Here is a 22,234-nt window from a genome sequence, read left to right on the forward strand (position 1 = left end):
ATCAAACCTTCAGGGAAAGCGACTTATTTTCACTAACAGGCACCGCATCCCAGCCAAAAAGCTGCTCTGCAGCTTCGTGCCGTATTTCCACTGAGAAAACGGTTTAAAACGTTGAAACGCAACGCTATTTCTGCTGTGGTTTGAGGGGTGCGGAGCTGGGCGGCTTGGGGCTCCCCTGCTTGAAGCCGATAAGCTCCATCTGAAACGCGGCTGGGATGAGCGGGGAGCAAGCGCAGGGGAAACGCGAGGAGCACAGCTGCCTTGGAGAAGCAAAACAACGGCTGGGAAGGGATAACGCTGCCACCTATAAATACATCAGACGTAAATACATCAGAAGAGGAACATCAAGGCGGGGGAAGAGCCGTTTAAATGAAAGATCAATGTTGGTTTGAGGGAAAAATAAAATGGGAATGACATCGAGCTGGAAATTAGATGGTTCCTACCCAAAGCGGGGAGGTTGCCCAGCAGCCTCCTAACGAGGATGAGAGACCAAAGTGGATTTAAGCTGCCGCTCCATATGTTCACCCTGGGGATTATAGGATGGGGTTATAGTGATCACGGGACGCTGGATTTTCACTGCCGCCTCCAGCGCTGCAGCCGTGGGGCCCGGCGGGCTGGTCCCCGGGATCAGCCCCTCCGCAGCGCGACACCTTGGCTCTGCGCAAGGAGGGAGACGTGTCTCAGGCGAGAATTTCACGCCGCGGAGAATGACTCACTGGGAGCAGGTTTCTATAAACAACCTCCTCCCGCCTTTGCCATCAGCTCCGTTATTGTGAAGATTGCTTGAGACAGCACCCTCTAATTAAGCATGAGCCTGAGGCACATTCCTCATTAGCAGATATAGGAAGAAGCGTCTCATTATCATTACTCACTTTTCTATAAAAGCCCACAAGTTTTCTGTGCTATTTGCCCTCTGAATGCCGCCACGCTTGAGAAGGCAAAAAAACCCAACCCATCACTAAACCATCACTCCTGCTCCGGACTTCTCATTAAAACACCCGCTCCTGATTCCTGTCCGCAGCGACAGCAGCGCTAAGGAAACGTCTATCCGTGGTCCAGGACCAGCTCTCCCCTCCGCGGGTGCCTGACCACGGGAGGTTTGCTCCGCACGGGCAGGAAACACGAGGCAGGGCTCCCTCTTGCCTTGACCCAATGCCTCCCGCTCGGGGATGTCTGTGTCGGGGCCGGCACACCGAAGTCTCTGCCGTGGCATCGCGAGTCCCTGCAGCGAGGGCTGTCCCCTCCCCGGCTCCGTGCCGGCAGCTCCCGTTGAGGTTCGGCTCCATGCCACGTGTTGGATCCCTCAACCGAGGGATCAATCCTGCTTCTTCAAGGGCTGTGGGTTAATGGGTTTGCCGATGGGCAGCTCGCATCGCTTTCAGCTGGGAGCAACGCGGTGCGAAAGGTCTCCGCTCGGCTCCCCACACCTCAGCGGAGGCATTTACAATCCCATGTCTGAGACCGCGCCAGCTCCCGGAGGAGAGAAGCATCAACTGGACGACCAGCTCCATCTAAACCCTCTCAGAAAAAGCAGGAAGGAGAGATGCCGCTTGGCCAAGCCGAGCCACCGGGCACCGGCAGAGCCCTCGCAAGCCTGGCGTTCCCAGTAAAAACCAGCAGAAAGGCCGTGCACAAGTGGCTGCTGGCTGCCAGCCAGGATCAGCAGTTTGGATGTTGGGAGGACGTCACCTTTGTTCATCGTGCTTCTCCTTTCCCTCATTTTATGCCTGTGACCGGCACGTCCCCGGTCCAGCTAAGCCATTTATTGCAAGCAGCAGCTCTGTTTAAAGCCAGCCCTTATCTGAGCACAAAGAACTCCCAAAATCCATGGGGATCACCTCTAAGTCGGTCTATTCTCCGAAACTGCTGACAGCCCCCGTGTCCTTGGGCTAGTTTAGGAAAAGCTGAATTCAAGAGAGGGAAGGCATGGCAGCAGAGATCAGGGACCAGCGACTGGTCGCAGACCGCGAGCAGCGGAGACGGCGCGCGGGCAGCACAGACAGCGCATGGGCAGCACAGACAGGCTCTCGGAACCCTCACGTGTGGCAGCGCACACCGTAAGTCCTCCCTGTCCTTTCCCAACGAGGTTTCCTGGCCTGGCACTGTGCAGGGACGTGGGGGTGACGGGCAGGGTGAAAAGCCGAGGACAGGGTCAGCAGGGTGCTGCCACCTCCTCTACTCACCGAGTTGGTCCCCAGGATCTGCAGGTTGGGCTTCTCCGACTCCAGCAGCTTTGCCACCATCTTGAGGAAGCTCTCCACGAAGAGGTTGATGCTCTGGCAGTGGCAGGCCATGAGGAGCTGGTCCAGGGCCTCCATGGCAATGCACACGTACCTGGGAGCGAGCAGAGACCAGGGTCACTCCCCGACAGCAGCACGGGCCTCCCATCCCTCCTCCTCCCCTCTCCCAAACCGCTTGGGTACCCACCAGCGAAACACCAACCTCCTGCCGCGATCAACCCAAGGAGAAAAATTTTGTACCCAAAATACCCTTGGGATATTTTTAGATGGTGTTGGCTGCTCCCAGCATCTCTCCTCCTAGCGAGGACCCAGTGGCCTCAGGACCAAGGCTGCCAACAACGCCTTCCATCTCCCCCTGCACGGCGCGGGGACTTCCCTTGCCCTGAACCATTTTTTATATCCCGTGAGGGAGCTCTGGGCTTTGTACAGCGTGGGCTCAGTGTCAAACACAGCCTCTTCTCCCAGACCCAGCTGGTCCTGGCCAGGCAGGAGGCACAGGATGAGACCACAGAATTAGACCGATGTGCTCCAGAAAAGCTGTGCTTAAATACACAACAAAGCAACCCTGCGAAGCGTATTCACATCACCCCAGGAGTTCCTCCAGCACTGCCCACACCTGGATGGCCTCGGTCCCCATCCCTGGAAGAGGGACGGGGCTCCCTCAGCCTTGGCTCTGCGTGCTGAGCGCGGACAGGGGAAGCGCAGAACACGGTTCAAACACAGCAGCAAGACAGGACGCACCCGGGATGGGTCCCTGGGGTGGGCAGGGGTCCTCCCCGAGCACAGCACATCCCTCCACCATCCCTCCCGATCACAGATCACCCTCTGGCATCGCTGCAAGCTGCTACGGCACATCTTCCAGGCTGTTTGTTAAGCCAGTCCTGCGATGCTCCTGCCTCTGAGAGGAAGCTGGAAAACCTCATGCCCAGCGATGAATCGAATCTCGATCGGGTGCCCGTTACGGAGGTGCCCAGATGCTTACACTGCGATTGCAGAATTTGTCAGGTGCCGCTTTGTGTTTCCAAGACAAATTGGACCGGTTGCTCGGAGCGGCTCTGGAGAAGCCCGTTCACAGGCTGGTCCTGCAGCACTTTCTGCATCCACGGTATCTGGTTCATTACCAACGCGGTGGCCGGAGCCCCTGGATGGGCTGCTCGGGCCACGACCACACTGACCTCCAGTTCCTGGTGGCCTGCTGTGTGCATAAAGCCCAGCGGAGAAGCAAACCCCCGCCTCTGACTGCTTTGAGCAGATATTTATTCCAGCTGGAGTTGCCCAAAACACAGAAAAAACCCAAATGGAGATTGCACCGAGTCTCACAGCTCCAGGACCTGCGGTATCCGAACACCTGCCATGGACCTGGTACCAGGACACTGGGAACAAAACAAACTTTACGGCTCCTTACCACCTCCCTTTGACTCCTGCCCTCCGTGCAGCTGTAAATTTGTACCACAGCAGCTCGCATCGAGCCCAGATCTCCTGCCACGGCCAAAAACGGGAGGCAGCAAGCATAGATCTCTTTGCATTGAGCACGATTCTTCCCTTAACCTCCATTTTTCGAGCCAGCTCCTCGCACTCGTGGGGAAAAGGAGGTGTCTGATAAACCCTGGAATTCCAGGTTCCAGCTGGTAAAACACAGCAAGACCGATCCCTTCTCCTGAGGCTCCAGGACTGTTGAAATCTGGCTCCGGTCTTGAGTAGATTCTCTGGTGTTTTGCGGCATGGTTGAGCTCACACTGCGTCCTGTCCTTCAGACACCATCGCAGCTCTTCCAGATACTGTGAAAATAAGCAGCCAACTATTTCTGGATCTGTGAGGCTCCTAGCCATCTGCCAAACTGGGTTAAAACTGGCCCGGAGGGGAAAAAAAAAGGTATAAAGAGGTGACTGACGACCAGCATGAAACATCGAGCTCCTTTCTTGGAGGAAACAAGGCCGAAAACAACATTCTGTGCCCGATATTATTGCAACAGCTCAGCTTCTCTTTCGGGGACAACAGGACTCAGGCCACCAAGAGGGAAAAGGGACATTTGTGGAGTTGTCACCTCCGACCTACCCCAACCATCCTCTTACAGACGGTGGGTTGCATTGCTGTAAACTCAACCGAGAGCACTTTCTCCTTTTAGCAATAAATATAACAGAAAGATGACACCCAACTGGCCCGAAATCAAGGCTACCTTCATCTTACACGCAGCAGACGGGTACCCACGGGCTCGGCTGCTCTTTCAAAGCCCGGCTGCGGTGTCTGCAGCGGGACAAGCCCTGCTGCTCCAGCCAACACCGACCTACAAACAAAAGGTTGATCCAAACCCATTTCAGGGATTTCAAAGTTAAGACTTTGAAAATTAGCTAGTGCTCCAACCCAGTTACGTGCCCGTATGCACAGGCGGTGGAGGAAGGAATATATTCCCCCCTCCACCCACTGAGGCTTGTCATTAGATGTCAAAAATCTTTGAAAGCCTTTTTTTCCCCCCCCCAACATAGCAAGCAGAGCCTGTTAACAGCCGCTTAACCGCAGAACATCAGGCAGAGCTTTGAATGTCCTGTCACTCCCGATGACGGGTGATGCAGATGAGACTTTGAAGGTTTTTCCAACTTTAACACTTCTTAGGCGGACTGCTGGCTTCTCTTCCCACAGGATAAAAGGCAGGCTGAAGTTCGCAGCACGAAGCTGAGCCGTGTTTGTCTGCCGCGGCTTTGTTCAGGAGACAACAAGAATCAATCCAAGAGCTATTTCAAAGGGAAGGAGCCGTCCCGTCCTCCCCCAGCGCCTCTAATCAGGGCAGTCAGCTATTTCCAGGCGGGCGCTGCTCTCCTTGCAGAAAACACGGCAAAACCTTGCTGGAAGCGATGCGGGGAGGGAAGACGAAGGGAACGGGGCCCAGCCAGGACCACGCGGGTAAGGCGGACAGAGCAAACGCAGCGATCCCCATCCAGCCCAATGCATCCCCATCACGTGCTCTCTGGAAAAGCATCCTCGCTCCTGCTCGTGCCACGTCACTGTAGCTCAATAGAGATCTGCGTGCGGTGCAACACATCCAAACTTGTCCTGAATAACTCCCAGCAAGCTGCAGCCAGGGCCACCCTGTTTAGCTGCTTTCCCACACCCTAGCCAGACTTTCATCTGGGCTTTTAAAGGCCAGGAGGGTGCCACAGGCTCCTGACGATGGCCTGGAGGGATGATGGCAGTCCTGCTGCCAGGGACAAACACCATACACATGCAGATTCCTCAAGCACGGGCAGCACGATGCCGGGGGAACACTACATAGCTCCCAGCTTGCCTGGTCCCTTGCAACTTTGCCAGGAGTTTGCACATCCCTGCATGCTCCCATGTCTCACCTTCGGAGGCAGGACACGATCGGGTCTCTCCGCAGCGTGCTCACAGCTTCAGGACAGCTTGGAGCACGCGGGAGCTGCTTACCCCACACGTCCCACCCTTAGCCTGGGCCCCCTCTACGATCCGGTGTCCCGTTGTTACGCCGATCACTGGGACGGCTGAAACAGCGTCCCAGCCCTTACCCATATCGGTGCCGGCTCACGTCTCGGATGAGCCGCTCGGAGAGGTAGGCACCGATGCGATCCAGCTTCTCCGGGGCAGAGAGGGCGTAAAATGTCAGCTTCTCCATGTTGGTCTTCACCAGCCCATCCTGAAAGAGAGCAGCACAGGGCATCACGGCCTCACACCCAGACCCGCAAGCATCAGCAGAATCTCTGTAGCAAACCTTGGCAGCAATGCCAGAGGTCTGGAGCAGGCCAGTCCCGTCCCAGCGCTTCCCAACACCTTGCACACCAGGGAAAGCAAACGAGGATTGCATTTAGCCTCAGCTGAGGGCTCTCTGATGCACCACAGCCAAGGGTGACTCCAGTGCAAGCATCCGTTGAGCACCCCACAGTGTAAATCCAACGAGAACCATTTGCCAGCCCCTAGCAACGCCCCAGCGCCGACGGGGACAGGGGCAGACAGGGTCATCACCACCTCCGGGCTGCCAAGGCCAAATGACACAAGCACGCCAAGCTGCCAGCCCCAATTCCCCGCAGCGTGGAAAACCGCGGTGCTTCCTCCTCTCTGCACGGCTCGGCAGCGGCCTCCTCTCTTGCTCGGCTTTGCTGCCAGCGCCATGATAAAACAGGCGCTCACCACCTCCCCAGGTGATCCCATCCCAGCTGCCCCCAGCCGGGAGCCCCTCTTCCACTGCCTTCACATCTCGGCTCTGAAAAGGACGCAAAGAGGTCGGATTTGGGATGCTCCAGGCGCAGCTGGCAGGGCACCCCCCCTCTCCAATTCAGCGAGGCGGCAAGCAGGGCACCAGCTTTCCCGCGTCCTGGAAGCATAAGCAGCTTTTGAGCTCGCAAGCCTGGCTGAGGCCCCACGAGACCCCCTCTCTTAGAAGCTGCTTTCCTTATCCTGCAAAGAGAAGGACATATGCCTTCAGGTCCGGTTCCCCATCCTCCCATCCATCCGTCCTGAGCATCTGCCCAGCACCTTTGGGAGAGGAAGCCCGTCCCTCCAGGCCGATGTGACTGTATTTCCACTCACAAACAGTCTTTAGAGGAAAATCCAACCCTCCAGGCACGGTTTTACGGAGTCAAAGCATCGCCCGCCTCCCGGGAGCTGTTTCTGGGCAGGTCACACCGTGTCCCTGCAAACCCGAGCGCCGAGGCTTTGGTGTGTGAAGCACCGGAGCTTCAGCGCGTGAAGCAGCAACTCGTTTACCTCTGGGTCCTCAGGGAAGATGTTGTCGACGAGTCTTTTGTAGCGAGGACGCAGGGCGCCGCAGCAGCCGCACACACCTGGAAGAGAGGAGACAGTGCTGGGTCAGCAGGGACTAAAGCCTCAGCTCCTGGGCAAACCCCCGCGTGGAGGTGACCTTGGCTGGAGAACGTATCCTTGGATTCAGTGGGGAAGCCTGGGAAGAGGACAGGGTACCAAGCTGATGACATCTCAGAGTTTTACAGCCAAAGAAAACAAAACAAGGAAAGAAAACCGCAGCTGAGAGGCAGAGAACTGGCGGGGGCCCAGCAGCATTTGATGTAGGACTGCAGGGTTATCTGCTTTTCTCACCCAAGAAAGCAGCCTCCAGAGACCAAGATGGCCAAAGTTCCCCTAAATCTGCGCCTCTGTATCTCGCAAGATCCTCTTTTCCATGTCCTCAGACCAACAGCTCTTTACTCCAACCGCTCACCCGAGGACACACTACTCACACCCTGCCCCGCGCTCCCCACGGAGCCGGCAGCGATGCAGCACAGGCTGCTGGAGACAGCAAGGCGGGAGGAGAAGAGAGAGCATTTTATCAAGGCTATGAAAGGAAAACGCATTTTCCTGTTTGCAGCTCCCAAGCCGAGCTGCTGAGAAACACCAAACACCTTGGATTGCCCCCCTACCTTTGGGCTGCCGGACCGCCGTCCCTCTCCCCCGAGGGGGGCACCAAGTGACCTGTGTTTTGCGGGACACCCACACGACCAGACCCTGCCTCTCTTTTTCAGGGGCCTCAGACACGACGGCAGCTTGTTTCCGCTGCACAAGCCGCGTGCTGCGCAGCCTCTCCGAGAGCCAAAACCCCTCGCAGCAGCAACTCCGCAGGCCAGCGACCGGCGGGCATCAACCGCATCCCGACTCAGAGCAAAGCAGTTAGCCCCGGCCGCCAAATAGCCCAAACGCGGCTGCGATCCCCCGCTCTGCTTTCGGGGAGCTGCCGAGGAAGGGATCGTTCGCAACCTGGATATTTCTCCCTGTGCCAGATCCTGTTTCTGAGGGTCGCGGCACACGCTCCGCAGCAGCCACGGATCCCCCCCGTCTTTGGCTCGGGAGCGGCCGGCGGTCCAGGAGGGCTCTCGAGCATCCGTCGTGCTCCCACTCGCACCAAGCACGGTGCTGCAGCACCGGAGAGTCCAGCATCCGCGGGCACCTCCACCCTGCTACATCCCCCTGCGTAAAGCTGTACCAGCACCGCCTCACCTCCTGGCCGCTGACGAATATCTGCAGAGTTTGTTTATTCACAAAAAAATGGAAAAAATAAAAGATCGCTGGACACGCTACCCTCCCCAGCGCCGCGCCGCAGGCTTTGCACCCCAGGACACCCCTGCTCCAGCACAATGCATTTTTTCCCCGGGGCCTGGCGTTACTCGGATGCTGCACCCCGCGGAGGAGACCGGTGTCAGCCACCCCAAAGCACCGGTCTTTACGAGCCCGGGGAAGCGTGAGTAATTCGGGGCTGCTTTTTGGCAACCGCTGCCGAGAAGCAGAAGCTGGGGGGGACAAAGGCTGTGCCGGCGGGAGCCGGCGACCGCTCGCGCTGGAACGCATGAGCTCACGCCTGCTCGCGCCAGCTCCCGGCGCTGGCACCGCTCGCTTCCTGCAACGTGCTCGCTCGCTTCCCCAGCGCGTTCGCTTCTGACGGCGGGTGCTCGCGCGGGGGGAGGCTGCCGCTTGCTTTGGGGTCCCCTTTGGGGTCCCCGGGCCCAGCAGTCCCAGCAACGCTGCGGTGGCACAGAGCTCCTTGCACCTCTCGTGCTCTCCCTGCAAACCCCTCCACACCTTCCCGCGATCCGATATTTTATTTCCAAGTCTCGTATCCGCTGCTCCCCCTCCTCCCTTCTCAGCTGCCTTCGATCGATTTTGCTCTTTTTCCCAAAGTACTTTTAATCTGGCCTCTTAATAAATTCTCATTTGCCACTCACACAGACGAGCGTCTGATGATCTCCTGAAGCCTCTTAATAAATTCCCCGCGCCGGGACGGCTGAGGCAGCGTGACTTTATCTCACCTCGCCGGGCCACGCGTCCCTGCGGCATCTCAGCATGGGCCACCAGCTCTCCCTGCAAAATAGCCGGAGAGTTTCCCCAGAAGCGATCCCATTAGCCAAGAAGCCACGTCCCTTCCACCTCCTCGGTCATTATCTCACCTCCAAAAATGTGGGTTTAGAGTATTTTCAGGATTAATGCACATTCCTAGCCCTGCGAGAGGAGCAAAGAGCCCAGCCACGTTCCCAATCCACCACCCTCATCCTGATGAATGAACCTGAAGAGCAGACGCAGCACGGATCCCATCAATAATAATTGCATAATTAAATCTAATGCCTTCCCTCTCACCTAACACGACCTCTTCTTCCAGAAGCAGGAGATTTTTAAGGCCTCACCTACAGAAAGCAGCAGAGGGAGAGAGACGAAGACCCAAAGCGTCTGCCAGGAGAGGGGACCCGGGTGACCATCAGTCCCACGAGATGGGGGGACAAGCGTGGTCAGGGGGAAAGCAGGAACGCTGCTCAACCCAAAGCACCTCAGGCCACTGGTGGGCAGGATCCCACCACGGCCGAGCAGAAGGACAGGGTCTCTTACGGAGCAGTGCCTTCGGGCGAGACTCTCTGATGGCTGGTAAGAGGGCTGAGCTCCCCGCAGCCGGGCACGGAAAGCGTCTCTCTTACTCTGCTTACACGAAACCCAGAGAAACTTTCCTTCCCCAAACCCCTGCCTTCTCTCGATTTTGCCCAGCCGGCACATACACAGGCAGAGAGAGATCATAAATCCTTAAAAAAGCAGAGTAAAAATGACACAGGCCTCCAGCAAGATTTTCCCTTATGTTATTTCCCCCCTCCAAGGGCTCTCCAGAGAGCAACAAACCCAGGTCTGACCCTGACGGGTCCCTCACAGCACCAAACCCTAACGCCGAGGGGCTCAGACAGACATTTCTTCTTCCAGACACCGGTTTCCTTTAGCACCCACCACACCGACCCCACGCACCCTGCGCCAGCCTGAGCAAGGCACCGACCGGCAGCATCCCCCCCCGCCCCGGCTCTGTGAGGACAAAACCCCCCCCGCAGCCACAACGCAATCCTCCAGCCCGGGCTGGCATGAAGCATTTCAAAAACAGAAGGATGACACTGAAGGTCACCGGCAGGCAGGGTGCTTTCCCCCTCCCAGGAGATCCAACCCAGCACCCCGGGAAAAAGCAAAGCGGGGAGAAGGTACCTGCTCCGGCCACGGGCAGCATCTCCCAGGAGCAGGCAGGGCCGGCGGCACAGAGCCGCAGCGCGGGGCCGAGAGCCCAGGCGGTCAAAGCCATCGTGTCCGGAACAAACCGGGGGGCTCGGAGTGCCGGGTATCGCTCTCCTCCTCGCCGAGCGGCGGCCGGGGCCGGCCCAGCGGCAGCATCGCTGCAGGGGATGCTCAACCGAGCGAGCGGGGAGCAGGCGTTTAAATAAATAAGGGAGCTTTCAGCACGGCTGCTGAGTCACCGAGGCGGCTCCGATGGCAGCTGGGAACGGCGCTGGCTTTGCTCTGCCAGCGTCTGCACCGGTACGCGGGGGCGGCCGGGGAAGTTGGGCATTTCGGAGGGGCCTGAGGGGGAGGACGGGGGTGGTTTTTCAAGGTCCCTCGAGGCCAGAGCTGTCCCTTTCAGCACATCAAGCATCGTTCATTTGCGGGCAGCGCTGACAAGGAGGGAGGCTCAGCAGGTCGGAGCTGACCCCAAAACAGCATCCAGGGATGCGACAGACACGCAAGCACGGACCCGCACGGTGCGTCACGCTCTCCTCCTGCTGGCAGCACGCCGCTGTGGGCGCCAAGGACGTGGATTTTCTTAAGAGATCAGGTAAATTGAGGCATGGAGAGACGTGACTCGACCCTCTCCCCGTGGAGGGAATAAGGTGGGAAACCCAGGAGCGGCGCTGGCTCCTGCAGCTACACGATACGCGTGTCACCTCCGTCTCGCACCCGCCCGGGGCACGCCGGTGGCATTTATCGGGCTCTTCGCCGCCACTCCCAGCCACGCGCGGCAGGTCGCATCTGCGCTCTTGCCAGGGGGCAAAGCGAGCCAAAAGGGCCTTTTGCTTTGATAGCTCAGCTCCCAGAAAGTCGATCTAATTGGAGATAATTACAGCCTTTCAGCCCAGGCGACTGCGGCTTGCTAGCATAACCCCCACTTAGCTGCTCCGATGCCCGGCATGAGCCCCGAGGTTCTCAGCTAAACTCGTTGCATGCGTTTCCAGGAGCGGGGGTCACTGGTACCAGCTGTAACCGGGGGTTTTGGGATAGAGTACGGCCAGCTGAGAACGGGACACAAGCCCAGCTCACCTCCCGAAGCGACCACGTGCTCTCCCACCAGTGCTCTGACCTTAAGCCTTTCCTCGTTAATCCCTTCCCCTGCCTCCATTTTAATGACATCCCGGCAATAAGCACGGCTGGAAAACCTTATGGCCATATTATTTGAGGCCTGGAATTTACTTAATAAGGGCACTCCAAGTGATTGCAAATAAATCCTAATTGAATCACGCAAAATCCCTCATTAAACCTAATATCCCATGAAGGTCGCTCTCTTAACTCCAAGCAAAACCACCAGCCTGAAGGTAGGGGTTGTACCACCAGCCCAGCGCTGTCTTCCCCCGAGCCCCGCACCGAACCAGAGACCTTTCCCTAATCTGCTTAGCAAAATCTCATTTATACAGCCGACGTGAGAGTCTCCTCCGACTCCCTCAGCCCTTTGGCACCCGGTGGGTGAGCCTGCCCGGGGAAAAGGATGAAATCTCCCTGCTACGCGATAGAAATGTCACTGAGCAAATATTTAAGTTGGCCCAGAGACCCATCAGTCCTATTTTCCATCCCCAGGGTGGGCAGAGGGATGGAGTGAGGAACCCCAGCCCCCGGGAAAGGGGAAAAAAAAAAAACTACCAAGGAAGGCAAGAAACAAGCGACGCTGGCAGGGAGCAGGGATGGACTCGGTGCCACGAGGGACGGAGGAGATGTAGGGCACCGCTTGCAGATCCCCTCCTCCCCGAAAGCCATTCCCAGGGGAAAGCCCGGAGCCGTAAGCAAGCGTGGCTGGGAGCTCGCCCGAGGGAAAGCCTTGCTCAGGTGCTCCTCTGAGCTTCTGCCCCCAATTTAAGAGGCACCAAAACCTACATTAAAATCCAGCTTCTGCACCAGCCAGCCTCCCTTTGCCTCCGCACCCCCGCAGAGCCAGGGCAGACCCCGATGTAAATCGGCACGACCCCACGGGCCAGCAGAGCTGTAAAGCAAGCCAATAAATCTCTTTCTAATCGCGTTTAAGAGAGCCAAACGCGCCGGGCACCGATTAAAACCACGGCCCAACGCCCTCCTCGCAGCGTGCTGTGCCGGGAACGGGGCGAGGACAGCAAGGTGCCCCGTGCCCTGGCGGGGGGAGGCAACGGCAGCCCCCAAGGCAGGAGAGGAGCAGGATCGAGCAGTTCGGATCAGCCCGATGCAAAGAAGAGCTGTTGGAAAAGAGCAGCCACGAAAAGATGGGGGACCCTGGGCGGTTGCATTAGACCTCTACCACTTTTAGTGGAGGAAGAACTGGGGAGGTGGCCAAATCCAGCTCGCCCCTCCAGCTCGGTAATTCAGAGCAATGTCCTGATGTTAATTAATAGTTCCTGACCTTCCCAAACAGTTCGGGCTGCACGGCCGTGGCTCGTTCCCTTTCCCACTCGTTAATCACCGCTCATCCAAGTGTCCTTCGGCATCCGTAAAGGGGGTGTTACAAAAGCAGACGGCTCATCTGTGAGCAGAGACGCTTTCGGGGATGTCGCAGAAGACCCAAACCTCCAAGGGCAGCACAAGGCAGCGCTGACCACGGGGAGCCGTGTCTCTTGACGCCGGCACGAAGGGACAGCGAAATATTTCGAGGCACCGACAGCAAAGGAAGAGCAGAGACGCCTGGGACTGGCGAGCCAAGGCTGCCGCTGCCAGGATGTATTTCTCATGTCGCTGAGCGGGATGGACAGGAACATGCCGGAGAGGGAAACGCTCTCCCAGACGTCGCCTGCAGCCCGCTCAGAGCCGTCGGCGCGAAGCCTTTTAGCTCAGCAATTAAATTCGCAGCTTCCCCCTGGCACTCCTCCACGCGCCGCGCTCGCCTCGCTTCCACCGACGCAGCCGGGGCTTTCCGGGGCAGACACCGTGGCTGGGGACGGGGGGCAAAGCGGCTCCACGCAGACCCCAAGCATACAGCTCTGTGCTGGGACCCCCCAAAACGGGACCCGCTCCAGAGACCGAATCCACGCTGGGGCCAGCACGTCCGAATCCCATCTGGATTTGCCCAAACACGCTCCCTTCTATCTGCCCCCCCCCGCCCCCACCAAATGCCGACAGCTCGAGGCACGCAGGCATCAAATCCAGCTTTAACAGCTCCGTGGTGAGCGGCGGGACGTCAATCACCCCTGCTGCCGGCTTACACCAGCGACGGATTGGGCCCTCCATTATTTACACTTCACCGCTCGACCGAGCCTGCCGCTCCGACTCCACAGCGCGCGCGCAAAGCTTCAATAGCGGCCAGATTAATTAATATTTCACAGTGGTGATTAGACTCGGGCATTAAGACCACACCAACCCTTTTACACGCCAGGGCGGAGGGGGAAACCACCCATTAAGGGCAGAGCCGCGCGCCGAGGGGTTTGCATTGAGTACCTGGCAGTGCCGATGCGAGGGGAGGAGAAGGGGAGTTAAGCGTCTTAATGGGTGCCTGGTTTCATTATACAACACACCGCAGAGGGAAAGCTGGAAGGAGGAAAAAGCTTAAATAGCAGGAAATTCACTCAAACTCCGGCTCCTCGATGCGAGACGTTCGCCCGGCATCGCGTGGATGGGATGTCTGGTCTGGACCGCGTAGGTAGGGAAGCTCTGATGGAGGCAGCCGTCCACCCAGCATCAGGACCGGCCTCTGAAAATTGCTGAATGAAGAGCCGGGATCATTTTGCGAGGCCAAGGACTTGCCCCACGCAGCGCAGAGCCGGATGCAGCAGAACGGCCAAGGACATGGGAAGGCTCGCAAGCATGAAAGGTTTTTAGAGGAAAAAACCCATGCAAATCCCCCTGTTTTGCATGTTCGACAAAAACCACAAGGACCTTTGTGAGAGGCTGACCGCACACGTTTCTGTGGTTTCCTATTTCCCCAAGATACGCTACATCAAAGCCCACAGCCCGTTTTAGTTTTTGGCACAAAAAGTGACCCAACACCCTCATTTACAGAGAGACGGGAACGTGACGGGACCGGCCACGGCCACGCTTTCTCTCCAGCCTTTCTGGGTTGCGTGCGGTCCCTGCGGAGGGGGAACAAGTCCTGTCCCCAAAGCAGAGCAACCTGCGACAGAGCTACAGAGGCTTCAGCCAGGAGCAGAGCATCTCTGGAAGTGCGTTTTCTTGTGCAATTACTGATTGCGCAAGCAATTACCAGAGCCCTTAAGCGGTGGGGCTTGATGAAGTTGGAGGTGAGCAATGCCAGCTCCCAGCCCGGTACAATCCCCTCCAGTGTTTGCTCCAGGCAGAGGAGTCCCCATCTTCACTGCAGGGGTCAAATCCTGCCTGGACACAGCGATGCCATCTGGAAACACACTAGGAAAAAAGCCCCGGACTCGGCCACAGCCATCGAGGTTTAATGCAAACCCATATGAGAGCTCGGGAAAGCCCCCAGCGCTGCCAGCACCACAAACAGCCCCTTTTCCTCTACGAGCACTGAATTAATTTGCAGATCATTTAGTTAAAAAGCATAGAATTAAAAAAAAAAAAAACACCACAAAAAAAAAAGCCAAAAAAAAGCAGCTTAATTGCATTTCACATTCCCCTGCTGAGCCATCCAGTCCCACCAAACACTATTTATTTAGCGCAAAACCCATCCGCTTGTGCGGCTGCTGGCTGTGACTCAGTGGCACGCTGGCAGCCCCAGACGGCTCACGGGGACCTTGCTGGCACCCACCGCCGCCACCGCCTCCTCCCTGGGGCAGCCAAAAAAACCTCATTTCCCCTGCTCCAGCTGCTGCTGAAAGAAAAAAAGAAAAAAAAAAAAAAAAAAAGGGAACCTTCTCTATTTCCAGCTCCGCTGGTGTGGGAGGAGACAGCTTGTGCCGGTGACCAGAAAGCAAAGCGAGAGAACGTAGAGGAAACAAACTGAGGTGAGCGGCTTCGGGGCCGGCCGGTGGGGATACATCTCCCAAAGGTTTGCTGCCGCAGCTCCGACACACGCCGCCTTCCCAGAAGCTGCCAAAAGCACAGGGGGGACTCGTAGCCGAGCTCCACTGGGAACCTCCACTGGGAACCCCCCGTGGAAACGTCAACCCCATCCCATCTGCGCTGCTCCCTTGCTCCCCGCTCTCCCTACAGCCGCGTCGCTGGAGCGCTTTCAGCCCACCGAGCTCACTCTGCCTTTTGTACATATTTCGGAATTAAAACCCTGCCTCCTGGAGACGGCAGCGAAGCAGGAGGGTTGCTGGCGGCTGGGTACACAAAGCGCTGGGCTTCCCGTGCAGCCGGGGCCATCGGACCCCCCCGACTGTGGGGTAACCACGCTCTTTTGCCGGCCAAAACCTGATAGCAGCACCCCAGCTCCTGCGGTGCGAAATCTCCCGTGGAGCAGCTAATCCCTAAGCCAGGCTCAGGACAGCGAGCTCCCACCGGAGACGGGGACACCAGCCTGAAGGTTCAGCTCACCAAACTGCGGTTTGCACGGCACCAGGCTGGCACAGCCGGGGTCGAAGGTTGGATGTCCTGTTTTCACCGGTGATGCAAAAGAAAACCAAAAGAAAACTAAAAGAAAACGGGTGCAGACCCCCAGCAGCCCTGTTCCATGTGCACGGCCACCGCGGCGGCCCCACACCACGAGCCGCGGGCGCCAGGCATCGCCATGCCGAGCACGCCGCTCTTGCCTCGCACACGCAAACGCCAGCTCAGCGCAAGGCGCCAGCGCTGCAGCATTAGGGGGGATGCAAAGGGTGGCCCATGCCCCCCATGCTGCCCCTCTGATCACCTCTCCCAGGGAGGCTGTGGGTCTCCCCCATAACAGAACAAGTGTCCGGCACCACTTTGTCCTGTCCACGGAGAAAAATCCATCCCCCGTCACCCATCTAATCCTTCCCTCAGGCCGAGAGATAGTTAAAAGAGAGATTAAAAAGATACCAATAATCCTGTGCATTCCTAATGCACCTTTCATCCAAAGTATCCCACAGAGCTTTCCAGCGCCTGGATGCTTTCCAGGACCACGAGCCGCAGCAACGCCTGGCCACCAGCGCTACCGGGGAAGGGACCAGCCTGGCTTTCGTCCTCGAAGTCACATTCAGGTCCCCAGAGACGCTGTTGCCCTTCCCCACCCTAAGGGGCTCCCCCAAGACGCGAGCAGAGGCACAGCCTGTGGGTGAGAGGAGCCGATGTGGCATTGCCATTCCCTGTGGGCAGGACACGCTGGCCGCCAAGCCAGGATCCCAGGGGACAACCGGAGCGTGTCACACCCCTCGGGTCAGGTCGGACATCGGGGGGGCTGGCGGGGCTCCTGGGGACCTGCGTCTCAGTTCTCCCCCAGGTTCACAGAGGGATTGGGGTCCCCTGCAGTTCCCGGGCAGAGAGAATTATTACGTGCTCCAGGCTGCTGCAAATTGCTCGGATGACAACAGCAGCTCCCTGCAAATTCCTGCTTGCCAGCGGCACAAATTGCCAATGCACCCCCCCACCCCCCCCAAAATCTGCCCAAGCCCCAGTGCGGATGCAACAGCCCTGAGCAAGGCAGGGAGCTCAGATGGAAAGGGCACGGGTGGAAGTATTTCGACATCGGGGATGACTGCCCTGCAGTAAGAGCATCGCTGCCATCCCACGCCAGACAGACGGGTCCTGGGGTGGGAGCGAGCGGGGAACCCTGGCGTGGGGGGTGCCGCAGAGGGGCCACGTCCCCGGGGCATGCAGCAGCCGTCGCTGCAGGCTGCCACAGCCGAGCAGGGGAGGGAAACATCCCCCTCGTTTTGCGGGTGGAAAAATACCAGCTGAGAGACCTGAATGACTCAACCGAGGCCAGAGGAGTCAGCACGGTGACGAGGAGAGGAACGGAACCAGCGCGTCCCGCCTCAGCTTCCCTCCCCCCCAGCCCCGCTAGGTAGAGACCCGCTCCCCAAGCCCACGGGCTCCACTCCTTGCCCCGTGGGAGGCGGGTGCTGCATCCCGACACATCTCAGGACACCCCTCTGCATGCACCCCATTGAACCCCAAAACAAGCACCCCATCACCCCGGGGAGGCCGGCACCCTGCCCGCCCATCTCCCTCCTGCCGCATCCCACCGTGCACTCACCGCCGGCACCGCAGCACCTTGCAGAGAGGGGGGCTTTTGGGCTCAGCCCCAAACCGACCCCGCAGCCCTCGGGGTGGGCTGGGAGCCCCCAAGGAAGGGCAGCGATCAGGGGCTCCCTCCTCCGCGATGCTCGCCGTGTGCTGACGGCCCGGGGAAGGATGCTCGGGCAGCGAGGATTTAAGAGCCACCCGGCCACCCCCCGGCACATCCCAAAAGCTCCCAGCAGCTTAGCGGGGCCCGCTGCCCCAGGCGGGGGGGCGGCCAGCTGCTCCGCCAGCTGCTCCCCATTACGCACACGGCATCACCGGTCGGGGACGTGGGACCCCATATGGCCTCCCTGCACAGAGGGGTGACAACAGTGACAGCATGGGGGTCAACGGGGGGACCCCCAAACACCCCAGGGTGCATGGGCCTATATGGGAGCAAGGTCTGCCCCACGCCAGAGTCCAGGCAGCTCCCCAGCATCGCAAAGGGGGGGGTCATATATAGGACCAAGATCCGGGGGGGGGGGGGGTGTGTGACACTCCTTCCCCCCCCCAATTAACCAGGTGGAGCTGAAGAGCCCTATATAGCACCCAAGGGTTCCCCCCCCCAAGGACTGGGCGTCCCCCAGCAGTATAGGGGTCATTGGTCCTGTACAGACGCAAGGTCCTCCCAGCCCGGGGGGAGCAGGTGACCCCAGGAAACCGGGTTGGGGGGGCCGTTAACGGCCCGTGGTCCCCCAGGAAGGGGACAGTGCCCCGGTGACAAAGGGGGCATTCACAGCCCTTTATGGGACCACGGTGTGTGTCCCAGCCCCGAAGGGGGGTCCCCCTCCAGAAACTGGGGGGATGCACAGCCCTGTAAAAGACCAAGGTCCCCCCAAACCCAAAGGGGGGTCACCCCCAGTAACTAGGGAGATGGACAGCTTTATATAGGACCAAGGTCCCCCCAAACCCAAAGAGGGGATAACCCCCCAGTAACTTAGGGGGTGCACCAAGGCCACCTCAACCCCAAAGAGGGGTCACCCCCCAGTAAACGGGGGGTGCACAGCTCTCTATAGGATACAGACCCCCCCACCCCAAAGGGGGAATACACCCAGTGAACGGGGGGTGCACAGCCCTATAAAGAACGAGGTCCCCCCACCCTGGACGAGGCGAACCCCTAACCGGGCCCGGGGATGCACAGCCCTGCCCCGGGGCGGGGACGAGCCCAAGTCCCCGGGAAGCGGGGGGCACGCACGGCCCCAGACCGGCCCCGGGACCGGCCCAGGCCCGGCGCCGCCCCACCGGGCTCGTCCCCCGCAGGCACTCACCGTACATGGCCGCTGCTGCTGCCGCCGCCCCGGCGCGGCTCGGCTCGGCTCGGCTCGGCCCGGCTCGGCTCGGCTCGGCCCGGCTGGGCCCGGCTCGGCCCGGCTCGGCTCGGCTCGGCTCGGCCGTGCCCGGCGCGGCTGCAGGCGGCGGTGCCCGACCCGGCTCTGCCCCACCGAGCGGCGCCGGCCGGGGGCGGCACCGGGGGGGCGGCACCGCAGCTCGGCTCCTCCCGCCGGCTCGGCACGGCACGGCACGGCACGGTGAGCGGGGACCCTGCGGTCCCGGCCCCCCTGCCCCACAGCCCGAACCACCTCTGCATCCAGCACGGTGTCCCCACGCCGGGCATCCCGCCCCGCATCCCACCCCACGGCACCCACCCCCACGGAGCACCCTGCCCAGGCTTTGCCACACAAACCTGGCGGGGGGGGGGGGGGAGGGGGCAAAGCCACGGGTGGTAGCGGCTCAGCCCTGCGCGTTTGGGGCGGCCAGCGAGCCGGGATCCGCTCAGTTCCCCGGTAACACCCCGGTGAACCCCTGAGCATCCTTCCTCCACGGGCCACGCAGCCCCCAGCCCCATCTGAGGACCCCAGCCCCCCGCAGAGAGGTTTCCTTCGAGTGCCCCGCGCTCACTATTCTCATCCTTCATCCTGGGAATAAGCACCCCGGGGGGTTACACCCAGACACCTTCCCCACCGGCTCCCCACCGACCCGAGTGGCAACCGTGACCACCGCGGCCTTTCCCTGTGCCAGCCGCTGCCAGCCGGGCCAGGTGGGAGCTGCACCAGGCTCCCGAAATGCAGAGGGGTGCTGCTGCCGGCAGCGAGGGCTTCGGGGACGGCGCAGGACGTGCAGACAGATCCAGGTCGGCTCGGTTGCTTCTAGAAAGTCCTGGAGGGCGAGATGGGGGGGGGCTGGGACTGCTCTGGGGGGACAGGGATGCCAGGGAAAGGGCTGAGAGCACTTGGAGAGGGTGAGGAATAAGGAAGGTACGTCCCCGAGGGGCCTTGCCTTTGCGTGACTGCTGCGCTGCCCTTAGCGGCACTGAGGTGATGCAGCAGCGCCCTGCTGCCAAAGGGGAAACTGAGGCAGGGAGCCACCCCGTGCGGGTCCCTGCATTCTCGGTGGTCTTGGCCACATGTGCCACGGGTGCCGCACCGGTGCCCCCAACACGCCCGCGCCCAGCCGCAGGTCATGGACACGAGTGGTCGTCTCCCACGCTTCATCTGGCCACGTAGTTGCTGTTGGCATGGCACGGCGCAGCGTGGCACGGCGCAGCGTGGGACAGCGTAGCAAGGCACAGCACGGCACAGTACGGCACAACCTGGTTCAACACCGCATTGCACGGCACGGCACCTCATGGCACAGGAAAGTTTGGCGTGATTTGGCACGCACAACACACCACGGCACTGCGAGGCACGGTGCAGCATGGCACTGCGGAGTACTACACAGCAATGCACGGCATGGCACAGCACAGCTTTTCTCCTTTACCTTTTTCCCACTGTTTGGACCCATTCTGCCTCTTTTTCTGACCAGCCAGGCCAACGCAGGGCACCTTGTGCCAAAGCCCCTCGTGCCCTGGGCCCCACACGCCTCCCACAGCCGCCCCGCAGCCACGGCGTGTCCCACGCACGGCAAGACCGACCCATCTGCAAAGCCTGAGCCCTCCCTGTGCCAGACCCCGTAAGATGCTGCCCTGGGCCGTGGCTGGGGACAAGGACAAGGCTCGAGGGGACAGGGCACCTCGGCCAGAGAGGGCCAGGGGACCCAGGGGGGTGCTGGCACCGGGCTGCTGCACATCTCCCCGAGCTTTTGCTGCGTCTCTTCCCACACGGCAAAGCCCCCGGGTTGGATCATCTAATTAGGCAATAACTGGTGCCTCACGATCCTCCTCGCAGGAAAATTATGTTTTAATTAAAACATTTTGGGAGTTAATCTGTGTTGCCGATTCCCCGGGTGGCGGAGCTGCCACGTGAAGAGCCGCGTTCCCAGGGGACTGGGGGCTTTCATGGGGGACAGGCCGAGGGATGGGGGTCCTGAGCGTCCCTGGTCAGCCCCAGCAGCAGTCACAAGGTCCTTTTTAGTGTGAATTAAAAGCCTCAGAGCCTTGGCGGCCAAGGAAATGAGGAAATTCTGCCATAGCCACTTTGGGGACCTGAGGACACCCCCACCACCACCAACAAGCCCTGAGGCCCCCCCAGCCCCACACCCAAAACACATAGGGTTGGCTTTGAACCCCAAAAGTTGTTGCCACTGGAAAAGCCCAGCAGAATCTCTGCCCTCAAAGAGCAAGGATGGATTCAAACATCCCTGCCCAGGGCCGGGACAGATCCAGAGAGGCTGGGATGAGGGTCCAGGCCACCCCCAGCACGTGGCTCCTCCTGATTCATGGTGCTAGACAAGGGGAGAGAAGAATTAAACCCTGCCCGCCGCCAGCGCTGCCCCTCAGCCCCTACCTGTCATCGCCACAACGGGGACCCCAACACGCTCCAGCCTTGCCCAGAGGATCCAAGCGCGTCTCTCCAGCCCAGCACGGTCACTGCCCCAGCGCCCGGGAGCCGGCCGGCCCCTCACCTCTCCACCAGCCAGCAGGCAAGGGGGGCACACGCCGAATCACCTGGGGCCTGGGATGCTCTCGGGACACGTGGCTGCGTCCCCGCCTAGGGCTCAGAAACACTGCGCAGAGCTCAGCATGGCGGGCAGGGTGGGCACGTGGGACACCAAGAAGGAGCGCTGAGCCCCGGGATCCCTCTCCAGGATGGCTCAGAGGGAGTTGGCCAGGGGAAGAAAGCGACCCAGAAGCAGCCGGAGCTGAGACAGATCATGCCAGGAGGATAACGAGGAGCTGCTCGCCCTGGGCACCTCCTTTGTCAGGCACGTCCATCCCCGTGGTCCGTCTGCTCCCTCCTTCCTCGCATCCCCCTGCTCTCCTGCAGCTGTTTCCATGGCCACGGAGCTGCTGCAGCAACCGCAGCAGGGTCTCCGGCACCGAGCCATGCATCCCTTCCCTGGCCACGCACCCAGGGCAGAGCTGCGCCCCAGGTCCACGGGCCAGCCCCCCACGGCTGCTCCCACCCATCGGCACTCAGCCTTGGGGTGTTTGCACCGGCTCTCGCGCACCCGCGTCCGTTCTGGCACCAACACTCGCCACGTCGCTTGCACGACACCCAGGGACAGGCTCTCCCCGTGCCCCGACGGTTCTCACGTGCAACGCGCCACCTCTCACTCCTCTCCGCGTTACTTCTCCCACGAGGATGCGTTTTTTGCGCGCGTGTGGCACAGGAGGGACAAGGACCGGGAGAAAGGACGCTGTCCCAGTGCAAGGCGATGCTGCTCACACGTGGATCGCTGGCAGCAGCAGACGGAGGAGGATCTCTGCCAAAAAGCCAGGCGCTGCCCTCCCTCCCGCTGCACGGGGTGCACCCATGGGTGTCTCTGCTGGGAGCACCGGTGTTTCCAGGGGGATCAGCCTGAGATGCCCCAGCTCCAGAGGATGCTGCGGGCAAATCAACAGGTCACTGCCGATGGCACCCTGCCCCATCTCCACAGGCCTCGCAGTGCCGCAGAGGAGCTCCCTGCAGACCTTCGGGGAGACCCTGCACTTGTACTGGGGGCTGCGAGGGCTGCAGGACCGTCCCCAACAGCCTCCT

The 22,234-nt window shown here is 60.1% G+C and overlaps 1 protein-coding gene across 5 annotated transcripts in view; it reads right to left on the reverse strand.

Moving 5' to 3' along the window:
• The window catches only part of EFR3B (EFR3 homolog B), a 36,608-nt gene extending 17,849 nt beyond the window's left edge, over nucleotides 1-18,759 (reverse strand). Inside the window, exons 1-4 of one of the 5 annotated variants that reach the window (XM_054822374.1) lie at nucleotides 18,587-18,759; nucleotides 6,954-7,030; nucleotides 5,759-5,886; nucleotides 2,184-2,334 (exon numbers count right to left, since the gene is read on the reverse strand). In XM_054822374.1, coding sequence (XP_054678349.1) covers nucleotides 2,184-2,334; nucleotides 5,759-5,886; nucleotides 6,954-7,030; nucleotides 18,587-18,593 — 363 coding nt within the window. In that variant the 5' untranslated portion in view covers nucleotides 18,594-18,759. Of the gene's footprint in view, nucleotides 1-2,183; nucleotides 2,335-5,758; nucleotides 5,887-6,776; nucleotides 6,928-6,953; nucleotides 7,031-10,202; nucleotides 10,471-17,292; nucleotides 17,315-18,586 lie in introns of those variants that run through there. The other 4 variants (XM_054822376.1, XM_054822372.1, XM_054822373.1 and 1 more) reach the window with 4 other exon arrangements.
• Between the last annotated feature and the right edge of the window lie 3,475 nt (nucleotides 18,760-22,234).

Source organism: Grus americana, chromosome 3 (genome assembly GCF_028858705.1).
Source record: "Grus americana isolate bGruAme1 chromosome 3, bGruAme1.mat, whole genome shotgun sequence".
In the NCBI taxonomy this organism is placed as follows: Eukaryota; Metazoa; Chordata; class Aves; order Gruiformes; family Gruidae; genus Grus; species Grus americana.